At 39.8% G+C, this 26,855-nt stretch overlaps 1 protein-coding gene across 9 annotated transcripts; it reads left to right on the forward strand.

The window, feature by feature from the left end:
* On the forward strand, positions 1-26,572 carry WDR31 (WD repeat domain 31). Of its 9 annotated transcripts, none has more exons than XM_072632467.1 (12): positions 45-175; positions 1,237-1,333; positions 4,337-4,529; positions 4,914-5,056; positions 5,527-5,656; positions 7,362-7,436; positions 12,651-12,795; positions 12,911-13,011; positions 14,363-14,430; positions 15,707-15,848; positions 16,547-16,709; positions 21,383-26,572. In XM_072632467.1, exons 4-12 carry the CDS (start codon positions 5,010-5,012, stop codon positions 21,541-21,543), a joined length of 1,032 nt encoding a protein of 343 aa, XP_072488568.1. In that variant the 5' UTR covers positions 45-175; positions 1,237-1,333; positions 4,337-4,529; positions 4,914-5,009; the 3' UTR covers positions 21,544-26,572. The 9 variants fall into 9 exon arrangements, with proteins under 9 accessions (XP_072488566.1, XP_072488569.1, XP_072488568.1 ...); XM_072632470.1 differs by having other exon boundaries at positions 4,932-5,056; XM_072632469.1 differs by having other exon boundaries at positions 4,340-4,529.
* The last annotated feature ends 283 nt before the right edge of the window (positions 26,573-26,855 follow it).

A 26,855-nucleotide genomic window follows, 5' to 3' on the forward strand; every position in this document is an offset into this window, starting at 1 on the left:
TGGCGGAACCCTCTTGGGCCCCTCCCGCGCTGCCGCCCGGGCTCATTTCGCGGGCACACAACCGCCCTAGCGACGGGCGCCTCGTTGCTAAGGAACAGCCTGAGGAACGGATTACTGCGCGCATGGAGGTTGCAGACCCCAGGCCTCTTCGTCCACCCTACCTCAGCCCCGGGCGGTGCGTACGGGGCGGGGATGAAGGTGGTGGGAAACGCGGGGGCGGCTTTGGAGAAGAGCCGAGTCCCTGCATCTTGGGGACACCGCGTCCTTTACCGAAGGCGGGGGCGGGAGAGGGCCCCCAGGCCAGTCTGGAGCCCCCCCCGGCGGAGGGATGTGGTTCACCGCCCCGGAGCCTCTCGCTTCCCTCGCCGGATGGTGCCGGGACGAGGGCCTTGGCTCCGGACTCTGAGGGCCTGGGTTCAAATCCAGACTCTGCCGCCTGTGTGCTCTTGGGCTTAACTTCCCCGAACTTCCGCTTCTTCATCCGTGAATGACCCACACAAACTCTTCCAGCCTCAGATCCTAATCCTAAGAGATTAGATAACCGTTAAATCCCATCCTCCGGCTTGAATCTCTGTGACCTTCTCCGCCCTTCTGCCCCCCTCCCCTCCCCCCCTTTGTTGGGTTTCCTGGCCCCGAATCTGGGGGTTCCTCTTGGAAGACGGCTCACCCTTTCTCCTTCCCTGTCTCCCTCTTCCCTTTTCCATCCATTAGTCACCCCAGGGGACCTCATCATGCCATTGTGTGACATTGGGAAATCACTTCCCTTTTGTAGGTCTCAGTTTCCCCATATGTAAAATGAGGTTAGACTAGATGGTCACTAAGGTCCTCTCCAGCTCGGACACTCTATTATAGTGAATAATACTGATACATGTGTATTTATGTGTGTATACATGTGTGTCTGTATAGTTTTAAATAGGTGAAATTGTCATCCCAAAAGAAATCTGGGACTGCAAAGGAACAGATTATTTGATGAACAGATGGAATAACAACATGTTAATGGAATCTAAGCTTACCTTGATACATTTAGGAGGAGGATAAACTAAATTACCTCTAAGGTTTCTATGCACATCATTTGTTCCTAAGAATTTTTCCAGTTGTTGGAAAAAATGGAATTAATCTCAGAATTTGAAAGGTTCTTTCTTTTGAAAAGAAAGGCTACTTTATAAATCTTTTTGCTGTGGAATTATATGGTCAGTGAGAGAGAATAATAACTAAGCATATTATTACTAATTGCAGTGACTAGCAAGGGGCCTACTTTAATCATCTCTCCTAGAACAAGCTTTGGAAATCTTCACATATATCCATTTACCACACAGATCTGGTAGGGTTTGGGGTGAGTAATTTTAAAAGTTATTTTTTCATTGTAAAGTCCTAAAAATGCTTTTTCTTCCTCCTGCCTCCCTTCCCTTCCCCCCTCCAAAAAAAAAAAAAACCCAAACAGAAAGACACACAAAATTCATTACAAACTATACAGTCAAGGAAAACAAATTCTCACGCTGACCAATCTACAGGTGCTTATTATAAATAAGGTGTTGTCATTTGAAGAGTTAAGAATGTAATCAAATTATTTCAAACTGAGATCAGTGCAATTACAATACCAGATAGAGGAAAAAAAAACAATGCCATCTTTGTTTTCTCTTTTAAAATTTGTTGTTGTCTTGGGAAAAGGAACAATTTGGTAGATTAGGAACCCAGACACCTTGTCTACTTCAGCAAACATTTAAGCAGCATCTGCTATATGCAGAGTGCTCCCTAGCCACAGTGTATCTCTAGAAATAATTCTTCCTAGAAAAAAATTAGTAGACACATTCACAAGGCTGAGTTTCTTTTCTTGGGGCTACTGCTTCCCAGGAATTCCTTCTTATTTATCAGCATAGACTCTTAGGACCCCTTAGTAGAGGAGTAGAGGGACAATTTCCTTATCTCTGTTTACTTCTCCCAACTTCCTAGAAATGAGTCCCAGGTGTCTGGTGTTTTGTCTCCCTCCTCTGCCAACTTCTCTAGACTACATCCTCAATTATCTTCCCCCTCTTTTCTTTGAAATCTTTAGCCACTTCCCATCTGTAAGTTCTTTTCTTCTGCCTTCAACTGTGTTACCTAAGCTTTGCTACCCTTAAAAAACCTTTACTAAAGTACTATCCCCCTGAAGCTCTCATCCTCTATTTCTACCAAACACCTTGAAAAAGCATTCGATGCTGTTTCCATTCTTTCTCCTCTCACTCCACTGTTAATAACTCTGTGGAGTCTGGCTTCTGACTTCTTTCAACAAGCACTGCTGTCTTCAAAGTTACCAGTGCTCCCTTAATTGTCACATCTGACAGTCTTTTCTTGGTTCTCATTGTTAACCTTTAAGTTTGGTTAAAGTAGATGCAACAGGCTAAATGCATACATTTTCATTATTTATTATAGATTAATTCATTCTCTTTAAAGTAACAGTACGTGGAGTCCACAGAGCTAGATATTAAATCTAGCTACCAGATACCAAAAACAGCCAGCTTTAAGTCTGTTTTAGGACAAAGAAGGGGTTCTGTGTCCTTCAGATTTATGGTCTCCATAAGTGATTAACTAGACCATTAGAAAGAAATTTCTTAATTGCATAGGTTGTAAATACAATAAGATAACATTTGACAAAGCTTCAAATAGAAATTACAACCCAAGATGTCTGTATTTTCTTTACCATTAACATGTCATAACATAGTATATGTCCACAAAATATTAAGATATGGAAAACGTGCCATTATTCAGAAAAAGTATCTTAGGTTAAAGGTCTCTTAAGGAATGCCAAGTCAGCCCTGGCTGGCTTTTGTTGACATAGGAAGAGGCACTCTCTGAGTTTGCTTCAGAGAGAACAAAGAGATTATTCCAAAGTTTTATATTCAATATTATCATCATCCTTCATCTCCATTGTCTCCTCCTGGATATTCTGTCTTCTCTGGGTCTTCATGACGAGACTCTCCTGGCCTTCCTCCTACCGTCTTACAGTTCCTTCTTAGTCTCCTTTGCCAACTCATCGTCTGCATCACACACCCCCATCTGTGAGTGTTCCTGGGGTTGTAGAATGTGTTCTGTTCTCTCTCTCTGCTCTGTCTCTTGGTAGCTTCATCACTTTCCATGGGTTTAACTACCAGCTATGCAGATGGCTTCTAGATTTCTGTATCTAGCCCCATTTTTTCCTCTAGCCTCAGTCTTACATCATCAGTCACATATTGCACATTTCAGACTAGACTTCCTGAAGATAGCTCAAACTCAGCATGTCCATCATGTACTCATGTGCATCATGTCTCAGCATGTACTCATCATCACCCCCCCAAACCTCTCCTGTTCCAAACTTCCCTCTTTGTGTTGAAGGAGGCACCATTCTCCCAGTCTCTCCACGTTCTGTTCTACTCATTCTCTTTCAACACATATATACAGTCAGTCACCAAATCGTGCTGTTTCTACCTTCGCATCATCTCACACATCTGATCCCTTCTCTCTGCTCACGTACTATACGCACTTTAGTTCAGTCCTTCAGCCCCTCCTTGTCTAGAACCTAGACTCTAGATTATTAGAGCAGGCTCCTATTTTGGTCTTCCTATCTTACCACTTTTATTGCTCCCTCTATTCTGCACAATTGCCAAAGTAGTTTAACTTACATACAAAATATAACCATGTCAATCAACTCCTATTATCTCTGGGATTAAATATAAACTTTTCTGTTTAGCTTTTAAAGCCTCATGCATTCTGACCCTCAGCTATCTTTCTAGTTTCTTTGGACATTTCTCTGGACTCTACCTCCTGCACTCTACTCTCCAGCCAAACCTGTTCCTCGAATATGACACTCCCATCTCTTTGCTTTTGCATTGGCTGTTCCACATACTTGGAACACACTCCCCTTTTGCCTCCTCCTCATAGAAGCCCTTTCTTCCTTTAAGACACAATCTTCTTCATGAAACGTCTCCTATTCCTGCTAGTGTCCTTCCTCATAAATTACCTTGCAGTAAATATTTGTTTATTCACTTTATACTTATGCTATGTATGTATTTATCATTTCCACCAATCGAATATAAACTCATTGAGAGCAGGTACAATCAGTTTCACTATATTTGGACAAAAAAATTATGTTATACAAAATCTTAATAAAAAACACAGGGAAAATATGTGTGGGACAAAATGCTCAAAAACTTGGTCAGTGACACATTAAAAAAAAAAAAAAAGATAGGAACCTAATAAAAAACAGTAGCCCAGTTTTGTTCATGTCAAATGTTAAGATGTACCCAAATACTACAATGGATAATGGGGCCACTTCCATGGGCTGCTGTTTGACCTCCCTCTCACCTCCCTCCACCCTTCTCAGCAGCATACAAGGAAGTAGCTGGGAAACTGAGCTTCAGCCTAAGGCAGAGACAGAAGGGTCTAAGAGTGGTGTGGACCAGCCCTTCTCCACCCACGGCTCCTTCTGCACCAGAAGTACAGTAAATATGGCACTGTTACCTTGACAGAGACCTAAAGTTTGCTTCTAGAAGTTGACTTTGGAAAGGTTACTGCTTGTGAGTTATTGTGAAATGATGCAGTTTTCTACATTCTCACTCTTTCTCCCTGGGGAAATTGGGCAGAAGCAGACTTGAAATTAGTATTATGCTTAAAATGCTCCCTAAAATGTGAATCACAGTGGAACAAATTTGCATTTTCAGAACAGTCTTTATAGCAGAACTGATTTTATTGTTTCATCCTTTGTCCTTTTCCTGGCACATAGAAGGTGCTTAAATATTTATTGGTTCATTGATTCATTAATTCATTGGCATGAAAGGAGAATCAAAAGGCACCACCTCCTTTAACTACTAACCCAGATTCCCAGTAGCAAGCCTTCTGACCATCTGCCCATGCTTCTTTATCACTGGTAGAATTGTTGTTGTTGTTGTAACGTCATCCAGGTGACATAACTTCTACAGATCTCCAGTAATGCCAGCTCAGATGTGCCAGCAGTGGCAGGTGGAATTGGCGAAGGTGTTGACTGAGTGCTTTGAACCATGGGCAAGCTCCAGAGCAAAATCAAACACAACACCTACAAATATAGGTACAGCGACTTTGCCCTAACCCAGGGTTCCCCAAATTTTCCAGCCCAGAGCCACATTGCAAGCCACCGTATCACCCTTCCACTAAACAAAATAGCTTAAGAGGGTGGCCATTGAGGCTGAATTACCATACCTTGAAGGACAAATTCATGTGTTCCTGTTGGGTTGGATATGTCCTGAAAGTCTGACATAGTTAGTGCCTGTTTCTAAGTCAGAAAAACCTGCAAATCTTTGTGAAAAAATTGCCTGAGCATTAACAAGACCTATTTACCTGTCTGTATACAGAGGAATAACAACTCCTAGTTCCTAGCAAGCCTTTTAGTGTCTGATTGCCCCCAACATTTTCCGTTGACCCAGCATCCCCATTTCACCTCAGTTCATTTTTTTCCCTGTGCCGCTGTCCTAGTCCCAGCAGCTTCTTCCTCTACCCTCCTGAATTTTCACCCATTGATTTGAATCCCTTCTCTGCCAGAACTGAAGGATGTGTGGAGGAGAATGGTTCTCCTAAAGTCGTCCAGGAGTACAAAGAAGCTCACACTGATGCCGTCAACTCAGTTACTGCTCTGAATTCAGACATTTGTGTTTCAGGAGGAAAAGATAAGGTAAGGATGACAGTGCCAATTGTAACATGGTGAGCAGAACAATTAGAATGGCTCTGGTGGAACAGATTTGATTAAACGTAGTTGATAATATTAAGATTAGAATTTAAAAGTTGAGAGTTAGAAGTAGCCACAGTCTCCTGTTACAGATTTGGGAACCATTGATTTGCTGAACTATTGTTCAGCTTGTTCTGTACTGATAGTGTCATCTCCTTCTCTGGGGAGCATGTGCATACCCTCTTTCTTTCTAGAAACCCCCACTCATCCTCATCACATATTTTTGCATGGGATTATTTCCTATGTTTTTTACATATATATATATATTTTTGGAGGCAGTTGGAGTTCAGTGACTTGCCTAGGGTCACACACCTAGTAAGTGTGTTTGAGGTCCAATTTGAACTCAAGTTCTCCTGACTCTAGGCCAGGGCCAGAGTTCTGTCCACTGCATCACCTAGCTGCCCCTGTTTTTTTATATTTTCTAATGCACATCGCTACTCTGTTAATAAAGACCTAACGTGCTTCTTCCTCTCCTCCCCCATCGTGGTATATATGATTGATTGATACTCTTAACAATGAATGGAGGACAGTCATCCTTAGCAGCTTGCTTTAACTTTTTCTTAAAAGTTCAACAGACAATTATTCTGCAAAACAATTCTGCCTTTCTCAAGAAAAATAACTATATTATTTATATCTTTTGATCTTCTAAGAATATGCCCTAAGGACAAAAATAGAAAGGTCCAATATATGCCAAGATATGCATTGAAACATTTTTTGTGTCAACAAAGAAGGTGCCCATTAATTAGGGAATGGCAGAACAAATTGTTCAGCTGTGGCCGTGGGCAGCTAGGTGATGCAGTGTGTAGGGCGCACAGCCTAGCGTCAGGAAGACTTATCTTCCTGATTTCAAAGCTGACCACAAGAAAACCCCAAATGGAGTCATGAAGAATGTGAAATGACTTTACAGCAACAAACAAATCATGGTATGTAAATGTGATATTTTTGGTAGCAAAGATACTGGAGTGGTTTGCCATTTCCTTCTCCAGCTCATTTTACAGACAAAGAAACTGACACCAACAGGGTTAAGTGACTTGCCCAGGGTCACACAGCTAGTAAGTATCTGAGGTCAGATTTGAGTCTTCCTGACTCTGGACTGGGTACTCTGTCCCTAGCTGCTCCCTATAATAACATTAATGAAAAGAAGAATAAAAGGAAGCCATACTCTAGTCATTTTAATACTTAATCTCCATCCTCTACATGGCAGAGAGGTGAGGGACTGCAGGATTCAGAATGTGGGATACACGTGGTCTCTATATGGTTTGTTTTTGCTTAACTTTTCATTTGCAACAAAGAAGATTCAATTTCAGGCAGGAAGGAATAGGAATATTTATAACAGGCCAGGATATAAAAACAAAACATATCAATGGCCTTTTTTTAAGATCAGTGCATTAAACCTTAACTTCTGCAAACTGTCTTTTGAGTTTACTTTATTAGACCTTTAGATTTGACCTTAGACTATGGAGAGGAGATGAGATGAGTGTCGAAAATGTGACTAGAGGACAATGAAGTGAATTAAGTGGAATCAGACACTAAGAGGAAGTGATTAAGGACAGGGGCTAGAGGTCTGTGAACAATAGGTATAGTACTTTAGTATTGATTTGAGTCAAAAGATTGTGGTCAAGGTAACTGGCTCTAACCACTCTCTCTGCAGATGGTTGTGGCTTACAATTGGAGATCTGGAGATAGAATGAAACAGTTCAAAGGACACCAACGGGAAATCACCAAGGTATATTCAATTTAATTCAACAAGCATTTAAAAATACCTGCCATTTGCAAGGTACTACCTGGGCTCTGAGGATACAGAGGCAAAACCAAAACCATATCTGCTCTCAAAGTGTAACCTATGTACACAGAGAAGTGAACTCTATACAAAGAAATAGAAAGTAATTTTTAGGATGGAGAAGTACTAATCACTGGGGGGATCAGAAAAGGAAGTTGGATTTGAGCTGTGTGTGGAAGAAAGCCCAGGGTAAGGCAGGAGGGAGGGAAGAGGGAAGGAAGTGCATTCCAGACATGAAGGACCCCCTGGCAGACACCCAAAGGTAAAGGAAGAGGCAGAAAATGAAATGTTGTATAGAGCAAACAGCTGCCAGACCCGTTGCAGCAGTGCAGAGTGTGTGGAGGGGAGTGATGGGAGTCAGATTGAAGAGCTCGGGGAGCTGTCCTGTAAACACCAGCCGAAGGATTTTTGCATTTTATCCTAAAGGCAATAATAAGGAGCCAAATGAAGATTTCCAAATAGCAGAGTGATAATATGTGGTCAGATGTTTTATGAATATCAATTTGGCAGCTGTATGAAGGATGGATTAGAAAAGAGAGACCAGTTAGCTATTAAAACAGCCCAGGTGAGTGGTGATGAATTGTCATCATATAGGGAGTTTGTCTGAGCTCTGGGGAAAAACTCAAAACTAATAAAAGATTAGTTAGTATTGTATAAATAATCCATATTACTTATAGGATTAACTGTCAACTCTCATGTTTGTCATTTAAAGCTCTTCACACCCTGGCTCCAACTGACCTTTCCAGGGCTTATTTACATTACTCCATAGTCTAGTCAAAATGCCATCTTACTGTTCCTGTCCCATGACCCTCCACCTCTCATCTCCATGCCCTTACACTGGCTCTCTGCCATGCTTGCTGAGTACACACGACTTTTTTACCTCCCCCTTTTAGAATACCCAGCTTCCATCTAAATGTAGCTGAAGCCCCACCTTCTACAAGAAACCTTTCTTGATTGCTCCAGCCGCTAGTACCTCCCTCTCCAATTTAACTTGTGTTTGTTTATTTTATGTGTACTTTACATATTTGTATATATCCATATCTAAATTCAGTCCCTATCCTTATCTATATGTTGTTTCCCCCATAGAGTATAAGCTCCTTGAGAACAGGGACTGTTTAATTTTTGTCTTTATATCTCTATTACTTAGAACAGTCCCTGGTATAGCATAGGCACTTAATAAATTCTTATTGTTGGCAGCTAAGTGGCACAGCAGATAGAGTGGTGGGCCTGGAGTTGGGAGGACCTGAGGTCAAATCCAACTGCAGACACTGCTGTGTAGCCCAGGACAAGTCACTTAACCTCTGTCAGCTTCAGTTTCCTCAGCTGTAAAATGGAGAGAATAATAATATATCCCTTCTCTCCCCCTGCCAGGCTGTTGTGAGAATTAAATAGGAAAATATTTGTAAAGCACTTAGCACGATACCTGGCATATAGTTGGCACTTAATAAATGCTTATTCCCTTCTCCTCCCGATTAATTGATTTTTTAATCATAAAGAAAAATACTAGAGGCATTGATATTGTGAGTCCCTACTCCAGGAACAGAAGAACTTACTAATTTCCATTATTTTTATTTTTGCTTAAGTGTAAAGCATCTGACTTTTGCTTGTACTCCAGTAGCTCAGGTGATGGGTAAGAGAGAACAGAGCCAACCCTTTTCCAAATCAAAGTACAGAGGAAATTCTTCCTGATTCAAACTGTATTATTCACATGGTCAACAGAGTTTAAATTGAATACATGTGACATACAAGGAACTTGTTATGTGTTGTTAGGGATATGAGAGCAGCATAAGATAAGGAGACAGACTGCTGCCTAGTTAGAGATAGAAATTATAGACAAGAAAAGTTAAGTAAAACTAATGAATTTAAAAAATATGGAACACACAGCCAGTAGGTGTCCAAGGCCAGATTTGAACTCAAGTACTCATGAGTCAAGGCTCAGCTCTCTATTCACTGAGCCACTTAGTTGCCCCCTACTTTAAGGTACCTCAGTGTATATTTTGAAATAATATACTTTAAGTCAAAGGCAGCTGAATGTAGCATAGCAATTCTCAAACTTTTAGTCTCAGGAGGACTCCAAAGAGCTTTCATCTATGTGGGTTATGTCTATCACTATTTATAATATTAGAAATTAAAACATAAAAAACAATGACAGTAATACAAGAGGTGTCTTAAGGCATTATATGATAAAGCATAGAGCAGAAAATCAGTGCTCCAGGTGCTCAAAGGAAGAGTTTCACCAAGGAGGTAGGATTTCAGATGAATCTCGATGGATAGGTAGGGTCTCAGCAGGCAGAGAGATGGGGAGCCATGCCAACAATGTTGTGGAAACAGAGAATGAAACGGATCCTGGCATCTAGTGATCTTTAACAAATTCCCAGTTTATACCTCAAGAGTTTGAGGGCTCCTACAAGTATTAACTCCCCTGTGTTGTACAATCCTTGCTCATGTCTCCCCATCCTGCCACCCAGTAAATCTGCCATGGAGGATCTACCTAGATTGCTAAAGACCTTCTTCTAGAATAAAAAGAAAACATTTCATGGGCATTACTATACTATTTCTGTTAGTCCTTTCTGTTGATAAATTCTGTAGTTCATCTGTTATCTTTCATTCATGACCAGCAGACTGTCTTTTCTAATAAAAAACATTTTCTTAATGATATGTTACATGTTACTTCTTGGGCATAATTCATAGTTGTCAATATGCTGCAGTCATAGTAACCTTTATCTACCTGCAATTTTATTTTCATGTTCATTGTGGTTTTAAATTATTCACAACCATATAGCATCAAAAGAAATACATTGGCATCAAGAAGATTGGCTTTTGTTTCAAGAAATAGCCTCAGATCACTGAAAACACTGCAGTTTCCCAGATACAATCCAGCCTTCTCTTTTTCTTCCTTCAGTTCTATGCTAGCTCATTATCTAACTGCAGTGCCCATCCAAGATATATGCCCATCCTGATAAACTAACTTGATGGGCTGCTCATCCAACTTCAGTCATAACCTAAGAAATGTACTTTTAATAGGTTTTATATGAATTGCTTGGTCCATCTCTTCTGAATGATTATGCATCTCATTAAATGTAAGCTCTATGGTACTTGGGATTTGATGCAGTCGGCTCAATTTCAGCTGACAATAGACACATTTGGAGGATTTCACCATCTGTAGGGAACCCTCTTACATTTTACCCTTACATAAATATCTTCCATGATTATGGGAAATACCTTTGGGAAGTATATATGTCCCTATTTTATGCTTTGATATTGATGGAGAATTGTTGGACAAAGTTATCTCTGTATTTGCATTGATCAGAAATCTTAGGTGGTTTTAATGTTAGGGAAAATTTAGAGGAAAATCTTTAAGGCTATGTTTTGCTATATCATGTTGAATGCTTTTTTATAATCACCAATCGACATAGTGGAATCTTGTATTCTCTGTATCTTTCCATTAGTTGTGTGACTGTGAAGATTTGCTTGACAATTATCTGTAAAAGCTTTCCTGTTCCCATATCATTTTTTTCAATAAGAATATTCTGGATACATGTATACATTGTCCATATTGAGATTTTTTTTAAATGAGAAAAGTGGGCTTTTTGGAACAAAGTTGCTGATGTCTTTCCCATCACTTTTGGGAAGCTAATGATAGAATCCAAGATTTTTCTTATTCTCTTTGTATCTTTCCCTACTTTAGATGTAAGACAACTTTTTACCAGCCTATATGTATACACACACACACACACACACACACACACACACACACACACATATATACATATATACGTGTATATATGTATTGGGCAGCAATACCACTAAACAAGAGGAAGAAAAACAGTGACCTTTCATTCTTGACTCAGTCTTATTCCTGTGCCTTTATGCCAGTTAGCCTCTTTATTGTCGCTGACACAGCATGTTCCATCTCCATGATAATGTACAGGCTATCTCCCATTCATAGAAAGTAATCCCTCCTCATCTCTTAGACTCCTTAATTTCCTTCCAATCAAGTGCCACCTCTTTCATGAAGCCTTTCCTGATTCCCCTCAGTTAGTACTTATCTCAGAAAAATTGTTCTGTATTTACTTTACAAATACTTTATGTCACCTTCTTTGTGTCCATATCATTTCCTCTGATAGAATGTAAGATCCCTAAGGGCGAAGACAGTTTCCCTTTTTGTCTTTGTACTTCCAGAGGCTCACGTAGTGTAGGTGCTTAGTAAATGTTCATTGGTTTAGTGCTTCAGTGATGTAATATGAGTGGGTAATAACAGGGCCAACATGAATGTTGTGTCAGAATCCATGAAATGTTAAAAATCCTATATTAATATGGAGGCATATGTATACTCTCTGATTTCCAGTTCTAGATCTGTCAATTTCTGTTTCCATAATGAATCCAACATCAGGGAAGAATCCTGATGCTTCTGTCATAGTTCCAGGGAGCAATTACTTGTGCCACATCAACTCCATTTACAACTCCAACCCTTCAGCACATAATCTAGAGAAAGACCTCCAGCAGACTGGGTAGATACACATAGATATATGAGAGGATATGGACAAGGCTTATACAAGATTAAAAGATGTGGGTGAGTTGCCAGCTCCCATCAGTGGAACGACAAGGACCTATGAGATCCACACATGTCAAAGCATTTCCTCCAATAGTTTATCAACTCACTTGTTGTAAACCAAGAGGGCTATCAGTTACCTTAATGTTTATAAATGATCTAAAAATTGCAATCCTTAGGACCCTCTGCCCTTAGCATATTCTGCACCACTACTGCAGAGGTAGAAGGGGCCAGTGGAGTACTGAAGGTCTTTTTGTGTTTCTCTTTGTCCAAAGCATTCATTGCCTAGTGACCAGATTTTTTGTAATGAGTTTTTTCCATATTTAAGTTATTCCTTGGACAGCATGTGTAGTTGATCACTAGGAATTACATTAAAAGCCTTTCCAGTTTTGTAGAACCTGCTAGAGCTAATTCCACTTGCATGGACTTCAAGAACCAAGGATCATGACAAGGCTACAATATAGAATATTGGGTAGGAATTTTTTGTGGGAAAAGTTCTTAATGTGCTACTTTTAGTAAGAGAATTGTACACATATCTTTCTTTTCTTTGAAATTCAGTCTATCCTGGACATAAAACTATGGATCTTTTTGCCTTGTTTTCTGAACAGGTAGCCTGTGTTTTTGGATCAAACCAATTTTTCAGTGCATCTCGTGACAAGACAGCAATACTATGGGAGTTGAATGGACATTTGCAACCAATACAACAGTTTCTGGGCCATGATATGGTTGTTACTGGATTAGCTGTGAGTCCAGGTGACACCTACAATAAAGTTGTTTCTAACCTGCAAAGCTTTTCTTATGAGCGTGCTTTCCAAAATCCCATTTAAAATCATAACCTCATGGACTCCCTTCTTAAAACCATTTCTAGATTCTTCACAGATATGTACTGGGTCTCGGGACAATACTCTCTGCATGTGGGATATAAAGACTGGAGAATGTCTTCAAAAAGCTACCATTTCAAGAAACCTGGTAAGAACTGGCTAAAAATATTGATGGCTGTAGTAGACAGTATGATGTAGGGGCAAGAACATACTGTATGGGAAGACAGTAGACCTCCGTGGCTTAATCCCAACTGTGCTACTAAGTAGCTGTGTGATATTAATCAATCTCTTCTCTGTGGGCTTAATTTTCCTTCTTTATCAAATAAGGGGTTTGAAAAAAACTCTCTTATGGTCCCTGCCAGCTCTAAGAATTATGTTTCCATGATTCTGCATAATAATGATAGCTGACATTTATGTAGAATTCGTGTATGTATATACATTCTCATTTAATATAGTACTGCATTGGCTTTAAAAGATTTCATCCTTCCTAACTTTGTGAATCTGTTATACACAGAAAACTACCCAAAAGAAGCTGTTCCTGCCTTTATTTAAATGGACAGACTCACCATTTTCTGATTATAGATACTAGGTTGTGAGAGAAAATCCACTTGCCCTTTGTTCTCTCCTTTGCAGGAGCAGCTGTGTTAATTTTGAAAACTATCATAAACCCAAACCAGCAGGGGGCCATATCAGTAATGAGAAAGATTAGAATTGTGCTTTTCCTTTTTCCCAATGGCACCATATGGAGTCCTCAGAGATGCACTGGGTTAGGCCATGAATTACTCATTTGGCATTCCATTTGTTTGCATTAAGGAGTGACCGTAACACAGAGTCCTTGATAACGTAGGTCATCCAATGGATTTAATTAGGAACCAAACCAAGGAAAGGAGAGTAAAATACCCCTGGGTTGGGGGGAAGGGCATGGAAGGGAGAACAAATAACAGAAGAGAAATGGGCTTAGAGTCATCAGATCATGATCGTAATCATTTCTTGTATGATTTCTGCCATGTGATGAGAAAGGATTTGAAGACAGGAAAGGAGGCTTGTCAAATAGGTAGCAGAAAATTATTACAGTCCTATAAATGGCAAAGACTATATAAATATCTACATTGTTGGTTGGTGTGTTTACAAAGTAATCAGAAAATTTTATTTTAATGCCTAATATAGTATCTTGGAATGTTTGTGCTACTTTCAGTCTCTTTCGCAAATTCTGAAATTAACTGTGTGAGGAGGGGGGGACACAGAGAGAAACAAATACAATTATTACATAGGAGATGTTTGATAAATGTTTATTGCTGATGATGGCTTAAAAATAAGACATGTAGTCATGAAATTGTACAAAGTCCCTTAAAAGCACATTTCCTAGTTCTTAGATGTTTGAGAAGAGGTGCAAATATATTTTCTGTGGAGCAATGATTTGCTGGAAGCTATGGAGAGATTCCTGTGTGCTTTGTTTGGTGGGATTTATTTCAAAGTTTTTAAAAAGTTCATTCTTCTAGGTTACTCATCTGTGTTGGATCCCTGGAGAACCACTTCTTCTCCAGACCTCTGAGGATAAAAGCATCAGGTGGGCCTGCTGATGGCATAGGGATCTGTGGAGCTCACCTTGTAGGACATCTGGGTACACACTTACATGACTCGATTCTTGTCCTTTACTGTTAGCTTCATGCCTTCTGCCCCTTGGGAAGGCCCTGTGTGGAAGTTGGAGGGCCCATATCTGGTCCCATGTACAACCCTAGCTAGGAGACCCCTATAGTCCTAACTAAATCTGCTGCTGCCACCATGTCCCTATTTTGGAAGTGCTTTTTTGGAGTTGGTCTCTCTCACCTCCAATTGCCAACTATTCTTGCCTGATCTCTTCTCATTTCTCCACTTAGCTGCCTAACATATCTCTATGATTGTACACTTAACCCCTAACTGAAGCCCTCTTTTTAGCTACTAGTCTCTTCTTGTTTTGGCAGCTAGGTGGTGTGGTGAATAGAGTGCTGGGCCTAGACTCAGGAAGACCTGAGTTCAAATTTGGCTTCAGACATTTGAGGCAAGTCACTTAACCACCATCTGCCTGTTTTTTCAGCATGGAGATAATAATAGCACCAACTTCCCAGGGTTTTCGTGAGGATCAAATAAGATGATATTTGTAAGGTGCTTCTGGCACATAGTAGGTGCTTAACAAATGCTTATACTTTCTCCTTTCCCTTTTGGTGCAGAGACTATCATCAACACTAAAATAGATTGGGGAAGAGGTGGAATGGGGAAGGTGTTGCTTTTTAAGTTTGGAGCAGAAGCAGAATTATAATTAATGGAATTAAGGAAAGGGTCTATATTCTATCTTGTAATGACAGGAATTCTAGATTATGACTCCACATAGAAAGTGCTAGAAGCCATGTAAGAAAATGTAATGGAAATAATCCCATGAATTGACTCCATGCATAAGCCGAGAAATATCTGTAAATCTTTTGTACTTGATTTCTAGAATAATGCCCAGCTGCATTAGAGCAATTTTATCACGTACAAAACAAATCTCACAGTATAATTAGAGCTGGGTTGCCAGCCCCAAATTACCTGGAAAAATTCAGTCACTTTATTTAAAACCTTGTCATATCTTTGAATAGAATATTCCAAAACGTCATCAACTGATATCATTTCTTAGAGCCATTGCACTAACCCTGGAACCTTGTGGACAGACCCATTCCAGGGAGCATTGTCTCCTAAACAACACAGGACATTCCATTCTGTTTTGGTCCTGGGCAGCAAAGAACCAGATATTTTGCATTAACAGATTACCTAAAGTAGGCATATTGTATATGTTTAATCTACTTCATTTTCAACCCAATTCATTTCAGAATTTGGGACAGTCGGAGGTTGCAAGTAGCTCATAAATTTCCAGTAAAACACCATATTCAGACCTATTGTGACATCAGTCCAGATGGATATAACTGTGTCTCCTGTAGCAGTGGCTTTGGAGGGGAAGGCTGTGAAGCAACGGTAAGGGATTATATCAAAAAAGAAAGTAACTCCTGCCATGTGACAGCCCTTCAGATATTAAAAACATGGCTCCTTAAGTCCTTTCTACACACTAAACCTCCCTGTTCTCTCTTCTGGTTCTTTGAGGACATGGTTGCTAATCCTTGGTCTCACTGCTCTGAATGTGCTCCAGGTTGTTACTGTTCCTCTTCCTCTAAGCAGTCTAATACATAGGACAGCGGGGCCTATTACCTCCCTTATTCTGGATGTTATATTTCTCTACATCATTTGCATGGTGACTAGAAGACAAAGCCAATATGCCTGTGTCTTCAACTCAGGTACTTATAGCAAGGACCTTTTACCCACAAGACCTCTAAAGCACCTCAGAGAGACCCAGTACATGGCAGCTGGAGAGTTGCTGTGAGCAGCAGGGCCACTGCACACTCACCCTAGGCTGTGGCAGACTTTGATAACAGTCTCCCATAACAATAAGAGTTTAAAGTACTCACTTCAACTAAACCTACAGAATGCAGATTCTTTCTACAGTATTCCTGAATGGTCAGTGCCATATACATGGTAGGTGATCAATAAATATTACTCAGTGGATGGATAATTGATGGGTGACTGGGTGCATTGTCCTGAGAAATAAAACAGTTAAAGAGACTAGAGGAAAATGTGTACAGTGGTTCCTTTTTATACCTTGTGTCATTATGTTACAGTTGTGGGACCTAAGACAGACTAGAGGTAAAATATGTGAGTACAAAGGACATTTCCAGACAGTGACATCCTGTGTCTTCCTGCCGAATGGGTTATCTCTGATACCAGCAATTGCCACTTCATCATACGACAACAAGGTGAAGATTTGGAACAAAGATACTGGAGGTGAGAGACCTACTATACGTTTCTCTAAAAGCACCATCATGGTAATGATTGCTGCTTTTAAGAATTCTCCTTATATGGGTTTAATGCATGTAGTGGCCTTGGTGCCTGCCTAACTTCCAAGTGGTTAGAGGGTCACACCGAGATCCTGGGACCATTCTCTCCCTAACCCTTAGTGGAAGCCATTATAATGGTGTTGTCACTGTTGAGCCAGATAGCCTGTACATTTTAAATGGCTTTTACATCAGGTCACCTACCCTACTCATGTGGGAAATGTAACGATCAAAATAGCCATCAGGAAGATAAATGCAGACATGGCAATGTGAGGGGTTTTTGAAGGATTAAAATGTGAACCTCAGTTCTAGAAGTTCTCTCAAACATGCCCTCCTCTTCACAACAACAGCTTGGGCTTTCAGATTCCAGTAGAATCATTAATACTTCATTGCACAAGAGAACCAAGAAGCCAGAGAGAAAAACATTTCAGGGAACATAGCTTCCCAGATTAATAGGGGTTAGCACATTCTGTCCTGTATGCCAAGTACATACAGGTATTTAGATTCTACTTAGATAAGAATCTAAATAAGTAGAAAACTTTAAATCATATTTTTTATGCATAAATCATCCAGCATACTTGTTTTGCAGAAGTGCGAGTCAGCTTGACTCTTTTGGAACAAAGGTTTTAGGGCATGAGGCAGAACTATAGTCAGCCAGAAATACTGTGAACAACATCAATCCAGTCACAAACTGAAGGGCAGTGTTTTGTACGTAGTATTTTGAAAGCTTCTTTTCACACATCAGTTTTTTAAGGTATGTAAGGGTAACATTAGCATCTATGAACTATGAGTGTGAGAGTAGATTTGCCCATTTTGAGTTCATTTCATAGTGATTATTTGTTCAAATAATCTATAGAGAAGAAATTTTTGTTTATCCATAAAACTAGATTAAATTAACTTTAAGTGACTATATCTCACCCAATTGGAACAGGCATTTTGAAGAAGAAATTTGAGGACCAGAATCCTCCCCTTGTCTCATTACATGGGTTCCCTGGAAAGCAGGATTCACTCTGTGCTTTCTTTCAGAGACAGGTCATTGAAAGTCCTCTTTCAAACTGCCACAGTTGGCAGTTTATGCTACGTGTCCTTAGTAAATATGGCTTTGTATTTGATTTAACCTCTTTTATTCTAAATCACAAACTATTAGAGCTAGAAAGAACCTGAGAGGTGAAAAGAGGACTTTGAGGCTCAATGAAATAAAATGATTTTTTCCATATCACAGTCATTGTTAGAGCCAGGATGAGAACTCAGATTCTTTCTGAATTTTTCAGTTTGTGAAAATGTCTCTGCACAGCTTGGTCCCAATGCTAATGCCCTACCTCCACCCTTCTGCCTCTTAGACTCCTTAGCTGCCTTCAGGGTTCAATTCAGGTACTACTTCCTCCCTGAAGTCTTTCTTTATTCTTCCAATTGTTAGGACTCTTTCCTTTAACAAATCAATTTGTATTTGTTCATCTATACATCCTATTTCTGAGTAGAATATAAACCCCCTTAAGTACAGGCACTATTTTTTAGTTTGTTTTGATTTTTTTCCTTCTTTTCTCAAGATCTAGCACAAAACCCCTTATACCAGTAATCAAGCCAACTCTATTAGCATTTACTAGGAGTCAGGTGATGGGCTAAATGCTGGGGATAAGAAGAAAGGCAAAAACAGCTCCTGTCTTCAAAGAGCTCACAATCTTAATTGGGGGAGACCACATGCAAACAGCTATGTACAAACAAGACATAAACAGGATACATTGAAGGTAATCTCAGAGAGAAGGCACTAACATTAAGAAACCCAGTAAGCCTTCTTGTACAAATTTTAGCTAAGACTTGAAGGAAGCTAGGAGGCAGAGTTGAGGATGGTCACTTTGATACCTGAGTTGAGGATAGAGTTGAGGCAGAGAGATTAACCAGAAGGCTGCTGCAGCAGTCTGTGTTTGACATACATGGGTCATGGCCATGTTAGAGGAGAGATGTACATATACTAGAAATATAACTGTAGAATCCATAGTTCCTGGCAATAGATTGGCTTTGGAATATGAAAGAGTGAGGAGGTGAGGGTGACACCGAGGTCACAAGCCTGAGTGATTAGGAAGATGGTGGTGCTCTTCACCATATTGGGGAAGTTAGGAGAGAAGGTTTTAGGGGAAAGATCATGATTTCAGTTTTGGACATGTTGAACGTAAGATACCTATGAAACATCCAGTCCAAGATGTTCAGTAGACAATTGAACATGCAAGATTGGAGGTAAAGAGATAGGTTAAGACTGAACAAATAGATCTGAGAATCATCTGCCTGGAGATGATAATTGAATCAGTGAGAGCTGATGAGATTACCAAGTGAAATAAGAGCAGGAGAAGAGAGGAGTGCCTAGGACAGAGCTTCTGAGAGCCAAGATTTAACAGATATGTCCTGTTGATCCAGAAAAGGATAGTGAGAAGGAACAGTTGGACAGGTAGGAAAAAAACAATGAGAGAGTAGTATCATGAAAGCCCAGAGAGAAGAGTATCAAGGTAAAAAAGGGGACTAACAGTGTCAAAGGCTACAGAGAGATCAGGAAAGATGAAGATTGAAAAAAGACCATGGGATTTAGCATTTAAGAGACCATTCATAACTGGAGAAAGCAATCTCAGTCAAGGGATAAGGTCAGAAGTCATATTGCCAAGAGTTATGAAGAAAGTAAGAGGACTTCTAATTGTAGATGGTCTAATCAGGGAATTTAACCATGAAAAGGAGAAGAGAGATAGGAACAAATCAAATGAGAGTTTTTTGAGGATGAGGAAAATGTGGACATTGTTTGTAAGGAACAGGGAACCAGTCAGTCAACAGGGAGAGATTGAGGATTAGTGAGAGAGTGGTAGTGATAGAGTGGGATCTTCTGGAGAAGACAGGCTGGAATGGGATCACTCATGCTTGTAGAGGGATTAGCCTTGCTAAGGAGAAAGGCCGCCTTATAATGGGAGATAAATAAAAGAGGAGATAGTGGCAGAGGTATCTGAATTGTGAGATGAGCAGGGGAAAAGAGGGAGCTTCTGGTAAATGGCCCCAATTTTTTCAGTGAAATATGATATAAAGTTCTCAGCTGAGAGGGTGAGGGGAGGAGAAGCCATGGGAGGTTTGAGCAGGCATAAAAATTTTGGGAAGAGCTACTGTGGAGAGTGGCTTGATTAGGGAGTCATAGCAGGATTGTCTTACTGCAGTGAAGGCCAGATTGAGATGGTAAATTTGTAGTGATTTTCTCCAGCTTCACTCAGCATGAGAGCAGGAGCAAAGGCAGCAAATAGCAGAAGTAATTCAAGGCTGGGCTTGGCAAGGCATGATTGGTGACAGGATGAGAGAGCAAGGGACAAGAGTATGGTCTAGAATTGAACAGGGTTCACCAGGGAGTCAAGATGGGTTTGGGAGGAGAGTGGATAGATAGCTAGTGTAGGAGTGATGGCTAGAGGAGAAATTGAGGGGTAGAGGGATTGCAGGTCAGAGAGAGGACAAAGAGCAGGGTAGGAGATTGTAAGGCAGAGGGAAAGGTAGGATAGCAAAAAAAAATTAAAATTACAGTTATCCCTTCCATATCACGGCAATTAGGGGCACAGAACCCCTCAGATCTGGAAAATCTGTGTAAAATTTTTTGGCCCTCCCTTTGTAATAGAGAAGAAGTCTCTTGTTATAGTATTAAAAGATATTAAAAGATATTAAAAGATAAAATATGTTGATATTATACAATACCATACATATATCTTATGCATTTCTAAGTTTCTAACATATATCTTATGCATTTCTAAGTTTCTAAACTTTTTCCATGTCATCTGCTGGCCTTCATGTGTTGTGTCTGTAGCTTCCACAAAACTCCCCCCAAAATTCTCATTTAATTTCTTATGATGACCCATGATATATCAAAACCACAATGGGGAAAGTTGCGATGCGGAAGGGATAACTGTAGTTGATAAAGGAATATCATAGTTCATAAGCTTGGAAATGGAACATTTGTGACGGCAGGATCAAGGGTATGACCATCTCTCTGTGAGACTAAAGTGGGATGGAGAAGTAAGTCTTGGGAAACTAAGTTAGAGTGTTTGAGGAGGCATCAACATGTATTTTGAAGCCCCCTAGTACGAAGGCAAAAGTTGGAGAGAAGAAAAAAATGAGCCATGAACTGATTATCTTAAGGAAGGGAGGAGAGTGTTCTGGAGGTTGGTAAATAACAACCATCAAAATTTTGAATGATAGTAGCTACTTAATAAATGCTTATTGAATTGAATTTGTATTATGTAAAATGATGCTTTTGGTACCTACATAACAGGATTGTTGTGAAGTTTAAGTGAAGTAATATATATTAAAAGTGCATTGCAAATCTTAAGACACTATAAATACCAGCTATTATCATTGTATTGTACTATAGTGTAGTATTGTGATGTACTGTATTACACTCCAGTATGTTATGTCCTATACACTGCCTAAGAGGCAGCATGGCATGGCGGGTAGAGGGCTAGTCTCAAGGCCAGGGTCCAGAATGGCTGTGACACACAGTGACATCTCATAGCTCTGGACGACTCTCTGAGACTGTTGATGGTAGGAATGGTGACAACCACTGCATGTTTGCTCACGTTTCTGAAGAAATTAATGGCTTGTTCATTTTTCCAGCCTGCCTTTTTACCCTCCCTCTGGATGGATCTGGTCCTTTGGTTTCTTTGGCCGTCTGTGACACCTCCTCCCTACTTTGTGCAAGTTTCAACTCTGGAATTCACTTACTCAGGATCAGTAACAGCAAAGGGCTGCAGATACAGGAAGTGGCCAAGTTTTGATGCCATTAACTTCCTTTGCATAGGGAACTCAGGCAAAAACAAATCCTGGAACCTCCTGTCTCAGTGTAAGCTTTCTTTTAGTTGTGTCTATGCCACTCAGGAGGACATAAGTAAAACATTTAGGAATGATACACAGGTGTTAGCACAGAGTTTGAAGCAACTCCATTGTTTCAAAAACAAGATTTTTTCATTTTCTTTAGAAATGCATGTCAACTATGAAGTTCTTAAGCCAAACTTCATCTGCACATATTCTGATTTTAAAACTCTTTGCCCCACTATCCAAAAGTAAGTTTATTCCTCAAAACTTGCTCACTTTGTTTGCGATAGGTGAGAGGTGGATTGGTTGGTTGTTGTCCTCCATTTTCAAAGAGGACCAAAATGTCATCACCCTGATACAGTGAAGTTTCATTGTGCCCAACTGGCTGATCAGACCAATACGAGCTCGGTATGCTCTATCACAGGTTGAGCACAGATAGTCTGTTTTTGGGGTGGATACTCCAAATTTGTGCATTCTACATTTACTTTGTGCTGTCTCAATTCTGCTTTGCTCATAGAGCACAGCACCCTTTCTGATGTGGGCATGCCATGCTGAGCAGTCCTGTGCCAGTGTTTCTCATGTTACACAGTCAAATCCAAAGTTCTTGAGAGAGACCTTGAGAGTGTCCTTGTACCGCTTCTTCTGACCACCATGTAATCACGTGCTCCATGTGAATTCTTCATAAAATAGTCTTTTTGGCAAGTGTACATTTTGCATTCGAACAGCATGGCCAGCCCATCAGAGTTGTGCTCTCTGAAGCATAGTTTGAATGCTTGGCAGGTCAGCTCGAGAAAGGACTTCAGTGCCAGGTGATCCTCAGAATTTTCCTAAAACAGTTCAAAGGGAAGCGATTCAGTTTCCTGGCATGGTACTGATAGACTGTCCATGTTTCGCAGGCATGCAACAATTGTATTTAAAATGACTATTACAGAGTACACTTGAAAAGCAAGCTCTAAACAATATTCACAATTTCACATACAATCCTCTCTTGTTCTACTATGGATGGAGATGCTTATTTTATTTGGTGTTTGCTAAATTAAGAACTATTTTTTAAGTTAAAAGAGAATCATAGGGTCATATATAGGTCTGGAAGAGACTCCTGAGGTCATCTTGTCCAACCTGCTCATTGTACAGATGAGAAAACTGAGGCCTGGGAGGTATGAGTAACTTAATCATAGCTACCTTTTGCATAATGATTTAGTCACTTCACAAATATTATGTCATTGGAACTTCACCACAGCAGGGGAGGCACGTGCTATTCCTACAGTGCCCATTTTACAGATGAGGTAACTGAGGCACACAAGAGGTTAGGTGACTGGCCCAAGGGTCACAAGCTAGTTAAGTGTCTGAGGCTGTATTTGACCCCAGGTTTTCCCAACCCCAGGCCCAGCACACCATCTTCTCCACAGCATGACCTTGCTCACTTGCCCAAAGCAACACAGCTCTCTGATATCAGAGGCAAAATTTGAATCCTGGTCCAGGAATGGATGCCAGTCAGCACCTTCTCTGAAACTTATCATCTTAGAGAGCTACCCAAAGGTTAAGTGACTTGCCCAGGGTCACACAGCCCAGATGGGTCAGAGGTGGGACATATAAGCAGGTTTTCCTGACTTGGAGGCCAGCCTCATGCCAAAGGAAGATGTAGGCAGAATTAGAAAGGAACAAATAAACATCCTGGAAGATAAGGTGGAGCTGGGTGAAAATGTGTCCAGGCCCTGTTGGATTCTGTTGTGTGTCCCAATCAGTGGAGATAACCGTGGCTATTTAGGTCCGTGCTCCTTCCCTTCCCCTTTGGCTCTGACCCCATTCCTCCAAGGTCTCCTGGGTTCATGGCAGCTATGATAGGGAATAGGAGAAGCAGTAAGAAGTAGGAATATTTTAATGAATCCCAACTCAAGGAGTAAAATAGGAGGGAATATCAGTGAAATAACTAGCTAGGGTAGTAGATTTGGAGAATAGGCTGTCAGTTATCTTATTAGAGGATTTTAGTCTTAGATTCACCCCATGCAGCAAAACTTACAGAATAGAAATGTAACCTGTGCCATCTGAACCTACTACAATTAGTGCTCTGTGCCAGGGCCTGATCCAGAGAAGGGCTCCCCATTTTGTATCTGAAATTCCCATGAAAACATTCACTAGCCAGGGTTGGCTATGGATTCTAGGGGTACTGGATCTTTGTATAAAACTTCTCCTCTCTCTTTTCCCATTCATAGCTATAGCATTAGGTTGCCTTACATTTGGTTACAGAAACCAAATGGTACAGAAGCTTAGGCAGCAAAGTTCAGTAAGTATAAAATTGAAATTGAATGAGAGATAGGAACAGAGAAGAATCATGTGCTTTATTTTTTTTTTTTACAAATTTTATTTTTTTGAAAATTCTTGAGTTTAGTGTACACCAAGTAAAATGAGCATTTCCTTATGTAAAATAGAATAGGAAAAAAGTTTCATACGTGAAACTAAAAATTTCACACATATTCCTTATTTTTCTTTTAAGTATCCAATGTAATTTTCAAAGCTTTCCTGCTGTTTCCTTTTGTCTTTCCTTTTCTCTGGACGTTTTTTAAAAAAATGCTTCAATTATCTCTTTTCTTTTTTTCTCCCTTCCCCCATTGAAAAACAAAAGTCTTGTCACATAGGCATAATCAAGGGGGAAAAATTCTTACATTGACCATGCTTTTATATTTTTTTTTCTGAAACTTGAGTCCATTACCTCTCTGTTGGGAAGGGGGAAGCAAAGCTTTCCTGGACACAGAGCAAAAAACTTAGTTTTCATATACAGATACCTACTCTTTTACCTGTAAATATCACTAAAATGATATTTTTAGTGTTCTAAATATACTTCACCCCAAATTAGTTATGTTGAATTTAATCAAAGGTTAATTAGCAGGTATACCTCAATCCTAATTTTCAATCAAGGTTCACCCTTTTAGAGAAGCCCTCCTTGCTCTGTGAAATATAGATTCTCTCAGTCTTCAGGCAAGACCACATTTAAATCATATTAGACAAATTTATTCTCCTCTATAATAAGATATTACATCCTCTTTGCTCTCTCTTGTTATCTCTTCTTTCTTTCTTTCTCTCTCTGTTTTATCCTGTCACATACCACTATCTTTCAACATTTCTAATAAGCCACCTGAATTCTCTTTGTATATTTTAAGCATCTTTTATTGTTTTTTCTTCTGTGAAGATGGAGGAATGAACTACTATCCTCCGTAAAACAATCAAACTTCCTTTTCTCCAGATTAAATAATTCTGATTGCTTTAGCCTTTCCTCATAAATCTTATTTTCTAATTTTGTTATTTCTCTCTGAACCCTGTCTGTAGACTGTCTCGTGTTACACAGCCCCATATTTAAATAATCCCATTAACCTTAGCAAACATGTATACAGTGTCTTCTCAATGCAAGGTATTGTTATAGTAGATGCCAGGGATAGGAGAGGTAGAAAACAATATGACCCCTGTTCTCAAGGACTGTTGTCTAAGGTTATCTCAAGGCTGTACTTTCATGTATCTGTTAAGATGGCTGGATACAAGGTGGATTGTAATAAGGGCCAAGAGGAGCTATATAGCACATAAGAAGAGGGAGAGAGCATGCTAATGATGTCAAACATTTTCCCTGATTGTCCTTCTGCCTCATTTGGAGCCCACACCTATGCGTTCAAGACATTTGGCTACCTGAAATCTCAGACATTTGTCAGGGCACCATTTTGCAGTTGACATCCTCTTATTCCTAGAAGTAGGAGAGAGACCAGGTAGGGAGAACAAGGGGAGGAGGCTCAGTCAGGAAAATTAGAGTGAGTCAGGGCCAACCATGAGGGATGTGTAAAAATTAAAAGGAAGAAAACTTGCTGATTTAGCTCTCAAGAAAATGGCCTTTTCAGGCCAACAGTTTCTCTCTGTAGCTCTAACTCTAGCACTAGAGTAACCATGGCAGTAGCTCCTACTTCACTGATCTGTGTAGCACCTAGAACTGAGATGTAATATTGGTGTTATAAAATGAGCACTAGATTTGGGATCAGAGGATTTGAATTCAGAGTTCAGTTCTACTGCTCACCAAGTGACCTTGAGTAAATCAGTTCACTTCCCTGGGCCTCAAGTTTCTCTTCTATAAAATGAGAAGATGAGACTAATTGATTTCTAAGGTCTCTCTTGTCTCCACATCCTCTGACTTAAATGTTTTACTACTAATGGCTGATTAGGATCCCATTTCCAGTGTTTGCCTAAGCTGTGTTTTAAAGAGTGATATAAATTGCTTACCAGTGTAATTCCATCCCGTTCAGTAAATGTTTTTTGAGCACATACTATAAACAAGTCCCTTTCAGTTAGCTCTAACCACCATGAGCCAGATTATCCAAGTGCCCAAAGGTTCCTCTCTTGGAAACAGCACAAACTCTTTCCTACCAAGAATAGTTTTCTAAGTTGCTGCTTCAGTTATCAAACAATTCCTAGCTCCCACAGAGGGTTGATTTGTTCTCAGGTAATAGTTTTGGCACTTGGAGAACCTGACTCACTGTATCCTAAGGGTAGTGTGACTGAAAATGTTTTTGTTTGAAATGTGAGTGAACAGAAATGTTCTGAGTCTCCATGCAGAGGTCATATTGAATGCTTTGATAATGACTTGGGGAAAAGAACTTATTTTGATTTGTGTTTTTAAATGTGATTTTAAAATTAAATAGCTGTTTTTATATTTGTACCGTGCTTGATACACTGATAATGTATTGACTGCTTTACATAGGCAGGTTCAATGTGAATTTTTAAAGTCTGTTCACAAGTTGATTGGTGAATTGTATCAAATAAAAGACATTAATCCATTCACTCAACACAGATTTATTGAAAACGTACTATATCCAAGGCACCAGTGGTAGTTTTGTTTGGATTTGTGAAACCTGAGTAAATTTTTTTTAGAGACTGAACATTTATTTCATGTGGTGTGTTTTTTGTATTAAATACTAATGAGTTAAAATAAATGAACAAAATTGAAAACTCAGACAATATGTTGTACTTGTATGTATTTCTGAAGAACTAATACCAGCTACACTAAATTCAGTTCAGATGAAAATATTCATGAACTTTTGTCTTAGGTAAATTTGTATATGTGTACAATGTTAGTTGCCTTTGCCAAAATATTTTGAACCCTGAATCAGGAGATCCCTCACTTTCTCGTAATTCCCTCCTGCCCTTTTGTCTCTTTCAGTTCTCATCAATCTATGGAGTATATAGTTTGAAAAGGCCAGTTGTAGTTTTATTAACTTTTGAGTGCTGCGTCTTCAGAGAA

Source organism: Notamacropus eugenii, chromosome 1 (assembly GCF_028372415.1).
Source record: "Notamacropus eugenii isolate mMacEug1 chromosome 1, mMacEug1.pri_v2, whole genome shotgun sequence".
Taxonomy (NCBI): Eukaryota; Metazoa; Chordata; class Mammalia; order Diprotodontia; family Macropodidae; genus Notamacropus; species Notamacropus eugenii.

Bases quoted from the DNA above. Each gene is read 5' to 3' on its own strand.
- WDR31 (XM_072632465.1), top strand. From the start codon at position 123: ATGGAGGTTGCAGACCCCAGGCCTCTTCGTCCACCCTACCTCAGCCCC. The intron at 13,012-14,362 runs GTAAGAACTGGC...TCATTCTTCTAG, and splicing joins CTACCATTTCAAGAAACCTG to GTTACTCATCTGTGTTGGAT. The intron at 14,431-15,706 runs GTGGGCCTGCTG...AATTCATTTCAG, and splicing joins TCTGAGGATAAAAGCATCAG to AATTTGGGACAGTCGGAGGT.